The sequence below is a fragment of the Synchiropus splendidus genome, chromosome 17, assembly GCF_027744825.2.
Source record: "Synchiropus splendidus isolate RoL2022-P1 chromosome 17, RoL_Sspl_1.0, whole genome shotgun sequence".
NCBI lineage: Eukaryota > Metazoa > Chordata > Actinopteri > Syngnathiformes > Callionymidae > Synchiropus > Synchiropus splendidus.
In genome coordinates this window covers 8,070,988-8,082,235 of record NC_071350.1, presented here as the reverse complement: position 1 = coordinate 8,082,235, position 11,248 = coordinate 8,070,988, and the positions used below count along the sequence as shown (strand labels likewise).

Here is an 11,248-nt window from a genome sequence, read left to right as displayed (position 1 = left end):
GCCCCTTCACAATGATACAAGCGATTAAACAGTGACTTAGAAAATGATTGACGCACATCTTCTGGACAGTTACAGTAGTTGAGCCATCAGTCGTCGCACGGTGGCAGTAACGTCTAACTAGCCTTTGGAGACGCCCAATAACAAATAGAAGAAGAAAGTTTCCCACTTTTTAAATAATGGAATTGTCGTTGTAGATTATTCTTCTTGACATGTGTTAAAAAGCGTCTTCCGATGACCCAGTCCGTGGTGGTTCAGGGTGAGAAAGGAAACGGATTTATTTAAGTTCGCGTTTACTAGCGTTTTGAATGGGTCCCTTGTTGTAATATGCAGACACTTTTATCGTTTATAAAGGACAGTTTAATACTGTCCTACGTTTGTCGTATAAAGCGGGGCTGCCCGTAAAGATGTGTTGTTAAGCATTTCTGCACAAAATATGTGTAACATCTTGTTTTCCTTTCATCTTGTTGCCCTCAGTGGGCCAGTGCGGAAACCAGGTCGGCTGCAGGTTCTGGGATCTAGCTTTACGAGAACATGCCAGCGTAAATAAAGTGAGTGTGAAGTGTTATATTTGATGATATGAAGAAAAGAAATGTGGTCACCACTGTGTTTTTGCAGATGCAATGTGATGTGGGATGAGTGTTAGGTTTTGTGGGGATTGGATGTGAGCATAAAGTAAAGCACAGAGTGGAACCAGAAGTTTGCTCCAGATAAAATACTTTTCCTCTCTATAGAAAGGAGTATATGATGAGCCTCTCAGTAGCTTCTTCCGTAACGTGGACTTGAGGTACTTACAATTCGTTTCCATTTCATCCGTATGACCATGCCTCACGTGACATTTTTCTCTTTTAATATCTTCAGGAGCAGCAGTGGGAGATCATGTGCTGTTGGTGGGAGGATCCAGCATCTGAAGGCCAGGGTAACTTTTCAAAAAGATAAATCACAGGTTTGCCATAACATTAAGGAGTGCCTTTTGAAAATACAGGCAGTGCTCGTGGACATGGAGGAAGGAGTGGTCAATGAGATCCTACATGGACCACTGAGAGACGTGTTTGACAGCACCCAGCTTCTCACTGATGTTTCTGGATCCGGCAACAACTGGTGAGTGAAATGAAACTTTCTCCTATAAACTGCGATTACCAAACAATTTTAAAAATATGTTTCGCAATGCTATTAGTATTTCTGAGATTAACTGTATTTGTTATTGGTAATGGCGCTTGCAATGGATCCATTCATGTTCAAAGTGAAACAATAAAGAGGAAGAAGAATGTACAGGCCATTGGCTGCACAGTAACTTTATCAAGGATGGTAGAAACAGGGAAGACATGACATGAAAGACACAACTTGAGTTGTTGATGCTCTTTGTGATAACCATGAAAAGACATAAAGGAAAGTCATCGAGGAGTAAAAGTGTTTAATCCTTATTTTGTAATCCTGTTGTTATGACAGAATTTGAGTTTACAGCATTTCCTCAAAGGAAACTATATAACGATACAGCTGTTGATGCTGTCGTAAATCGGTTGGAGAAGGCAGCCACCTCTAACATGCATTTCTCTCTTAAGGGCAGTGGGACACTTGACTTATGGCTCGACCTACAGGGAGCAGATCGTGGACAAGCTGAGGAAAGCAGCAGAGCAGTGTGACTGTCTGCAGTGCTTCTTCCTCGTTCACTCCATGGGAGGAGGTATGCTAGCAGCTGTACGGTTTCTCTTCTAACTATGTTGTTAGAATTATTTTCGATTGTTTTTTTTAATCGGTTATCATCAAACGATTTCAGCTGTTTTTAAGATACTTTTTGCTTTTCAATTTTGTCCATCATCTGTGTAAAGTGACTCATTTTTGGTCCTTGGTGGTTCATAATAATAGCATAGTAAAGGCATGGAGACGCAAGGCAAATGTGGGCATTGCAGTAGAGAGAAAAAGAAATTGTTTTCTTTGCTATATTTTTTTATTATGCATACTAGTATTTTTTTGTGAGCCAATACAAAAAAAAGACTTCAGAAATACTTCAGAAAGTTGCACATTACAAGTGTCTTTTTACAATACTACTATTCATAAACTGAGTTGCCCCTCAGAGCAGTCCCACTATCAAATATAGTGTCTTGCTTCAAAGTGATCTCTTGTTTGACCTGTTCTTTGCAGGTACTGGCTCGGGACTGGGGACCAAAGTTCTCAGCCTGCTCGAGGAGGAGTTTCCTGATGTGTGTCGCATCGTCACATCCATCTATCCCTCAGTGGAAGATGATGTCATCACGTCACCGTACAACAGTGTGCTAGCCATGAGAGAGCTGACTGACCATGCTGACTGTGTCTTACCTGTGGAGAACCAGGTGGGCTTCCTGTTGCATTGATTGTTTCAATATGAATCGCATGTCAGTACAAGTACTATGCAGTCATCAGATTGGTTGTCAAAGGTGAGATGATACACATGGAATTATATGAGGGCAAAAAAAAGCATATCATTTATAATGACCTTTAAGAGTGGTGATGTGCAGAGTCGATCTAAGTTTAAAGTGTGATCTGATGGATGGCTTCCTTGACCCTCTGCTGATCAGTCTCTGGTGGAGATTGTGAACAAGATCCAGCACATGTCGACTAGTGGGAAGCCCAGTCTGGCAATCAAGAAGGACAGCACCATCATATCCAGTCACGGAGGAGCAGAGAAACCATTTGATGCCATGAACAACATTGTCGCCAACTTGCTGCTGAGTATCACCAGGTGTGTTTCTGCATTCTGTCAGATTCATGTTGAGGGTGAGTTGCTACAATTGACCGCAAGGGGGGGTAGTGTGCTCAAACGCTGACGCGAATTGGTTACTGAAGTAGCCAAACACAACAGTGAATTAGTAGAAACAATAATTCGTTTTCGAAAACACTTTCATACAGATAGTTCTTTTTCTTGACAAAGCAGCACTATGTTGTGACCTGTATCTCAAGGCACAAAAACAGCTAATGGAATTTGACAAGATTTATATTGCACCAAATCTTGCTTGAAAAACACTCATTTGTTTCCACACCAGGATTTGTTTTTGCACTAAATCATTGTCCTTCTTGTTTTAAAACATATATATATTCCATGTTTAATATTCTGAGTGTAATGAGCTCAAACGAACACCTGATGGCAGTAGCACTTTGGCCTTCCATTAAGACATGCATGAGAGACGTGAAGAAGAAACAAATGCACTAGGAAACCTCCAAAACATTGTTAAATCCATGTTTTGTCATCACAGCCATATGAAAAGATTATTTGTATCAATGATTTGATCGTATGTTCTGAGCGAATGTCTAAGCACAACAATCAGTCAGCATCTACAAACCAAATAACTACCGCAACTAAAACCTCAAAAACATATCTCATGTCACACTATTGAAAATAACAACAACAACATGTCAGATTAAGTTGCTGGTAATACGTGAGACAACTGGGGAATTTACCTTGGATTTTTTTTTTCTTTTTTTGAGGTGGCTGGATCTTGTAAACAGAAATACATGCAATAATACTTCAGCTTAAATAACCACCAAGACTCTGTTGCAGCTCGGCTCGATTTGACGGAAGCCTGAACATGGACTTGAACGAAATCGCCATGAACCTGGTCCCGTTCCCTCGTCTGCACTACCTGGTGTCCAGTCTCACCCCGCTCTACACCCTGGCTGATGTGGGCGTCCTCACTCGAAGGTTTGTCTTTCAAGTTAGCATAGCAAAGTTGCACTCCCTCAGAGCCGGGCAGCAAGAAGGTTAGTTGTCTTCTCCCTCATTGACAAGGCTCAGGATAATACATTAGTGTTGAGCATTACATTTATTATCGGCATGTCACAAAGATGAGGTGGAGGCTCAAAATGAAATGAATATCAGTGTGTTTTTCATGAAAACATTGGCTTTGGTGATTAATATTTGAAAATAATTTGCAGCAGTATGTGTGACAGGAAAACGGCCCCTTCCCCCCACTGCAGCAATGAAAGTGTCCTTGTGTGGCGGCTCTGTGGTTTAACTGGCTAACACCCATGATGATGTCGATGGATGTGAGCGCACTGCGCCTCACACTAGTGCAGGTTAAAATATCTCTCTCGCTCAGCAGGACCTCCCTGAGCAAATAAAGGCCTGGAAAATATTGCCCCTCACCCTGACCGGACTGTACCTGGAGTGTGTGCCAGGCTTGTCATACACAGAACATTCTGATAAATGACGTGTGTGGCTGTTGGGATTTGCATTCTGAGCCTGTGTGTTCTTCATATGCACTGTAGCTTGGACCAGATGTTCAGCGATGCCTTCAGTAAAGACCATCAGTTGATACGAGCCGACCCAAAGCGCAGCCTTTACCTGGCCTGTGCTCTGATGGTGAGAGGGAACGTGCATGTGTCGGATCTCTGCAGGAACATCGAGAGGTCAGAGACTCACTTACTCACTTAATCATGAAGATACTGCAAAGAGGTGTAACAGTGTGTGGTGCTTTTATATTGATTTTATTTGACTGATTGTTTGCGACCAATGTAAGTACAGTCTGAAGTTGAAGTTTTCTGAAACTGCATTCCTTCTCCAGACTGAGGCCTTCGCTGCCATTTGTGTCCTGGAACCAGGAGGGTTGGAAGACAGGGTTGTGCTCGGTGCCTCCAGTGGGTCACTCCCACTCTCTGCTGGCTCTGGCCAACAACACGTGTGTGAAGCCCACATTCATCGAGCTGAGAGAGCGCTTCTCCAGGCTCTACAGGAAGAAGGTACTTTTTTATAAACCAGCATCGTACTTGGCTGTTTACTTAGTCACCCGGTTTCCACATTCTCCAAGTTGGCTGATAGAGTTGTGCAAACATTTATATTGGAATGAAGCAAATCACTTTTGTTTGCTGTCCTATGAAATAATAGTATTTAAAGTTTTAAACATTTATATTAAAACAAGTCTTACGTACAACATGTTGTTTAAAAAAAGATTCTCTCTCTATAGAAAGAATGGGTTCTTAGTTGAAAGCAGCAAACAAAAGATAAAGTTGAACAACATTAGTCGTATTTAGCCGTTTTTAAAGTTTGCTTGGAAATCGTGATTGTTTGCTGACCTTTCAGGCTCACTTGCATCACTACCTGCATGTTGACGGCATGGATCAGAGCTACTTTTCTGAGGCCATGGAATCACTCACCGCCCTGATCGACGAGTATCAGGGTCTGGATGTCACGAAAGAGTCGCCAACACCTGATGCCCCCAGACTCAGAATCGCCTCCTGAAGGCAACAATTACTGAACTCTTTTGTATAGTTATTTGTAGAAATTAAGTCATTTTGTCTGTCTGTGCTCATCTCAAATATTTCATGTACCGATATATACAGTTTTCTATTGAGTGCTGTTACGAGTCATATATTTAACTGAAAGTTGAGAGGCCTGTGAGTGCGTCCACAAATTACAAAAATAAAATATGAAACTCAATCTAATTTAGATTTTTTTTTTAATTTTCAAAAACAGAAAAAGTCATTTGGAGGGGAATTGGTGAGTGATGGAATGTTGCTTACACTTTAAAAAAACAGTGTGTCTACGGTGTTGTCGAGTGAAGGAGGACATTTTCAATGTTGAAACTGTAACCTCGACAATAATATACCTCTCTAGTTGGATGTAACACCCAGATGTTGATAGTTAATTTAGTATTCATCTGGTCATCAATTATTTTCAGCAAGCAGTTCTGTCATTTTTATTTTCAAATGATATCCTTATAACAACAGTTTGTCATCTTGTAGAAATGTTACAAATAAATACAGTCATATGAAAAAAAAAAAAAAAAAAAAAAAGAAAAACAAATAATAATAACTCATGCGTGTGTTGCATTTTTGTCATAGGAATTATTAATCCAAGCAATTTCCGAGCAGTTTTGAGGGTTGCAAAAGAGATAAATAAGTGACGGCATACAGTACATGCATTATGTATTGCAGAAGAAGACAAGAAGGTGATACAAAAATAAAGACAATATTATAATGTTCTTGATCCGGAAATCATTTTTCTTTGTAAAAAATGCGTGTGATGGTTTAAGTGTCGAAATAAAATGACTGGGCTGGATTTGAAAAATAAAAAAAGTTGGTTTTATGTCCAATGAATGACACTGGAAGTCAATGAAGAACTGTAGGTAAAATAAAAGTCACTACCTGTCTGTTTGACTCTAAAGTGATATTGACTCTTGATTTCAGAGTCACAAAATGTGTTTATTATGTAAAATGGTAAAAAACCTGAAGTTTCAGACTGACTTTAATAAGGTCTCATCTGCTGTTAGGTGTCTGAGGCTTCCTGGCCCTGCTTAGTGTGGAGGTTCAGGGGCGACAGTCGGCCTCTTTAGCAGCTGTGTATAGAGTCTCTGGCTCAGAGCAGCTGCAGCTCAGAGAACATGTCACCTGGGTCGCTGCACTTCCTTTGGCACACACAAGATGTGACCCACTGCATCTTCCACTGGGTGCTGCTCCCACCTTTGCACGTGAAGTCCACCTTGATCATCCGGGACTTGTTGGGGACACAACAGCGCTTGTCAGTGCAAACGCCACAGTAGGTGGGCTTGAACTTCTTGGTGCTGGTGCATCCTGAGAGCGTCAGCTTCTCCGCTTTCTTCGCCTGGAACTTGGGTCGACAGGTTTTTCCCTTCGGCATCTGTTGGTCAGAGGAGACACGTGAATGATGTTCAGTTTAGCGAGGCAGTCAATGATGATGCGCACCTTGATGCTTTTGATGATGCTCTTTGAACACGGCCGGAGTAGACACAGGCGTCTGTCCTTCCTCATCTCACACTTGCTGTTGTCGTTGTTGACGCGCACAGAGATTCCCAGTCCGCAGGTCTTGGAGCAGGGGCTCCAGGGGGTGGTCTGGACCAGACAGTTCTTCTTCCAGGCTAAAGGAGGATCCCTGTAAGCTTTCAGTGTTACAGTTACAGAGCACTGTGTCAACAACATGTACAGGGAGACCTATGTGCTGCTCACCTGAGGCCACCAGTCATGCTCCCAAATATACTACTTTAAGATCACTACATCACGTCTTGCTGCGACCAGTTACTCCTGTGCACCTCACCTGACATGTAGGTGGTGTCCTGCTGGTGCTTCTTCTGGGTGGGTCTGCTGCCCATCAGGCCCGCGGGAGCTGGCGCTGACAGACCGGCGGGTTTCTGGATGAAAGCTGGGGTGCAGCCGATGGCACCACCGATGCAGGTGCACTTGTAGAGTGGACTGGGCTGGAATGCCTCTCCGTTCTCGTAGTGGATCCCGTTCAGGTCACAGCCCACCGCCATCAGGTCTATCAGAGAGGGACCAGTCAGTATAGAGGGTCGTGTTATGAAGGTCACTCATAATAAATCACACATTCATCTACATGAACCTTGGTCTCGTCATTCATTAATCCGTACATTAACATTACATTGCATTATATTTATTTCTTCGTGCAAAGTCTTTCATCCAAACCAAAGCAACAAAAAGTGCAAGGTTCAAACCCAGAACAACAATGATCAAAAACAGACCCTCACAAGTTGAACATATACAGGCAGCTAGTGAAATCCAGGGAAGGTAGTAGTGGTAGAATTTGGGTGGGTTGAAAACCAGACATGACGCTGCAGTCTTGTTCATATTGTTATTCAATAAATATAATTCATGGGATCCAGATATTACACCATTGGAGGACCAGTGGGAACAAGCCCTACCTCACGTTGAGGTAGGTTCTCTTGAGCCATCATGCAATGTCACAGCTGGTGGGCCACACTGGCTTTTTACATCTCATCCCCATTAAATACCAAATATATATATTCTTAGTCCTTGAATGCCTCCGTAGTCAGCCAGAGGAAGAACTTAACAGTCCTCTGGGAGACTTGCTGAGTTGGTTATCAATTTTTGAACTCATTTCCATCAACGTTTGTATCTAAACCTATCTAGCCTATGACCTCTGATCTATCTTTCACTCCAACATGTCTGTCCACAAATGTTTCCTTCCATTCTGACACCCAATATCCATCCTCTTCATGCCAGTACATCACGTACCTGTGGCCTTTCATCTAGCCTCCTCAACCATCGACCAGTTCATGAAGTTGCAGTATGTCTACCCGAAATACTTGTCCACTACCACCCCGTATGTACATCAGAGGTCAATGATATAATGTTTATGTCATACATTTGCCCAAATAATGCATGTTATCATCTGACCAATAGACATCAGTCAATACATGCACCAGTTCTCTAAGCCCAAAAAAACATACACATCTGCTTTTCATTCATTTGTTCAACAATCAAAAAATTATTTTTCACATACAAACAGCTCATAAACCGCACGTGACACTTGTCTGCAGGGGGCGAAATACTGGCTGTACTTCATCTTTTGTCGGTCTATATATATATATATATATATGTGTGTGTGTGTATATATATATATATGTGTGTATATATATATATATATATATATATATATATATATACACACACAAGTGGTGCATCAAAATACAAATCTCAAAAAAGTATTTCGACCCCTGCGACTACCACACTGAGATGCTAACAAGACTCACAGGCGCAGACCCCGACCTCGAATCTGGGTTTGTCGGCTGAGAAGTCGCAGTACATTCCCTTGTGGGGGTCGCAGATGTCACGCTCGTTGCACGGTTCCCCTACTTGGCGGGCGCAACTCTTGCAACAGCCGCACCCGTCCAGTACTGCGCTGACCCCTGGAGCACACTGGGGTCTGTTTTTGGGGCATTTGCATGGCCACTGGCAGAACTGACGTCGATCTGCGGCGGTTCGTCCATCGCGACGAGCAGGAAGCTGAGCATTGTTTTGAGCGTTGCTGAGTCCCTGAGGGAAGACAAGGGCCCATTTTTGATGCCATAATGGAACATTTTATAACAGTCAGTACAATTATTGTCAAAGCATTGTGTATTAGTTTCTGCCTTCGTGGGTCAGCTGTGACCCTTAACTTGTTTCTGCCCACATTTTCGTCTCACTATATTGTATGTGTCTCTTTTCCTGATCCTCCAAAGGCCTATATTAGTTGTGCATGAGTCAGAATGGTAGAAGCAGGAGCAAATAGCTATGGTTCAATCACTGAAGGAAAGGGGCGTCAAATTGGCTGCTGCAGCTGAGATGTAGAAGATGCATGCAACTTCAGGACTCGACAACACAGTACCGTGTGTTGAGCTGTTGACGTGTTTAAAAGACATAAAATAGCATGCTAGCTATTTCTCTGCCCAACACTTATGAGGTCCTATTTCTCTGAATCCCAGCTGAATGAAATTAGGTATCTGCCTCCTAACTGACTTATGGCCTGCAGATTAATATTTCGGATGGATGTTTTTATCACATGGCTGATCACTTTATTTTAAGTCCTGGCAGCAGTGTCAGTTGCTCTAGTGTCCCAGTTCCTTCAGCCTCAGCGCCTACAGAGGACAGTTATGCCAACAATCTGAAGCCTGCCTGTGAAGTTTACTGAATGAGCTCATTTCATGGTGAGAACGCATCCACCGATGTTTAAGCACACACACACAGCCTCCTCTGAACGATAAAGAACGCTTAAAAGTGAATCAGTTTAAATGTGATGACTGTGAGAAGATGTGATAAAATGTCATCCCAGTAGTAAAATGTTGTAATTTTAATTGAAATCTATGGTGTAAGTTTATTTGTTACATACTGGATTCAAGCATTTTAAACTTCTGATAACACTCTACAGAGTTGAAACACACTCTTTACAATCACTGCTTTAAATGCTGTTTCTACCTTGCTTTTTTAACAGAAGCAGAGAGGATCTACTTAGACTCTCCAAAAAACACCATTTTAATTAATTAAACCAAATTAAAGTGGATATATATGATTTGATCTAAGTGGAGTCAACATGGAAGAAAAGCTTGTTTAAGAGATAATGTTTGTCTCACCTGCTGAGCGAGGAGGAGCAGGACGCAGTGGCAGAGCAGGGACAGCATCTCTGCAGCCAGGCAGTAAGTGTTGGTGTCCAGGAGAGTGTAGGGGCGACGAAGGTGGCTGGGTGGGACCAGGGGAGAGCAAAGTAAGGGAGGGGGTGAGGACAAAGTGGGCCTCTGTCTCCACTCCACGCACACCTTTCCTGCCGCCCTCATCCTCCATCTTCACTTGTTTATTCATCATCTACATTTAAATGTGTCTCGTGGTTATTTACAGATAAATCTCTGCAAAGCATTTACTTTGTTTTTCTTGAAGTGTGGCAACCTAGCTGCCAAGCTTAGTCTCAAAAGATGCTGTCCAATCTTTTTTGTTGACTTATACTCTTGAGGATGAAACTGACCTGTTTTAGTTCTGTCCTCACAATAGAATTTACATTTTATTGTTGATTTTCTTCTCCTTTGCCTTGCATTTTTAGTTACGTAAAATTAAAATATATTCTTCATTCATGTGGTCTCAATTAGTTTTTTTGCACTCTGTTATATACTTTGAGATGCTGTGTTTTCTTTTGTTTTGTTGGTTAAGCATTTATTTCTTGACTAGTCTGTAATGACTGGACTATAATATTAAACATGTTGGGTTGTACAATTGTTTCAATTTACAATTGTTTATTTGCACAAAGGATCATCGCGGACTCTACTCATCCCCACTATGCACTGTTCTCCCTCCAGCCATCTGGCACATGGTTCCGTAGCATCCGATGCAGAACCACCAGATTCAGGAATAGTTTTGTTCCTGGTGCTGTCAGGTTGCTGAATGTCAGGCTGCAATACTGTTTATTTGTTTATTTGTACGTCTTCTGGACTAGCATTTATCTAATATTTATTTATTTTTGGACATATAGTTTTGTTTTTGGAAACCGGAGGCCTCAGACCGAAATTTCGTTGACATAACATAGTGATATGTTTTTGTGCAATGACAATAAAGAAAGTCTAAGTTTCACGTCTCACCGCCTTTATGTAATTTGCTGCTATCTACTGGTGGCAATACGCTACTGCACAAGAGCGCCTCCGTCAACAAGTTGGCAGGTGACCTTTGACTTCCGAGCTTCGTCAGGGTGTTTGCATTTAGTTTAGACAACAGTTTGGAAACGGTTTGAAATGCAACGAAAAGATTAGTTTGCCCTCATTCTTCCGCATGATGAATAAAAGGTTTTATTTTAGTGTGTGTAATGTGACTTTTTTTCTTTACAACAAAATTAAATTGCTGGCTAATTTACTGCTGTAGTATACTGTTATTTGTACCTTTTTATGCATGTTATTTTAAAATGCTCATCCATTCATTTTCAAATCAATCCATTCATTCGTTCATGCATAAGTTCCTCTGGTGCTCATAGGGATTAAAACTTCTATAC

The 11,248-nt window shown here is 41.8% G+C and overlaps 2 protein-coding genes across 2 annotated transcripts; one reads left to right on the top strand and one right to left on the bottom strand.

The window, feature by feature from the left end:
• Positions 1-109: 109 nt before the first annotated feature.
• Positions 110-6,088, top strand: tube1 (tubulin, epsilon 1). Its single transcript, XM_053847042.1, has 12 exons — positions 110-256; positions 475-548; positions 732-784; positions 859-916; positions 983-1,098; positions 1,560-1,681; positions 2,140-2,327; positions 2,553-2,716; positions 3,533-3,673; positions 4,240-4,380; positions 4,536-4,710; positions 5,051-6,088. Exons 1-12 carry the CDS (start codon positions 232-234, stop codon positions 5,207-5,209), a joined length of 1,416 nt encoding a protein of 471 aa, XP_053703017.1. The 5' UTR covers positions 110-231; the 3' UTR covers positions 5,210-6,088.
• Positions 5,712-9,899, bottom strand: ccn6 (cellular communication network factor 6). Its single transcript, XM_053847043.1, has 5 exons — positions 9,852-9,899; positions 8,496-8,778; positions 7,022-7,243; positions 6,673-6,845; positions 5,712-6,607 (listed from the first exon to the last, which is right to left on the bottom strand). Exons 1-5 carry the CDS (start codon positions 9,897-9,899, stop codon positions 6,326-6,328), a joined length of 1,008 nt encoding a protein of 335 aa, XP_053703018.1. The 3' UTR covers positions 5,712-6,325.
• Between the last annotated feature and the right edge of the window lie 1,349 nt (positions 9,900-11,248).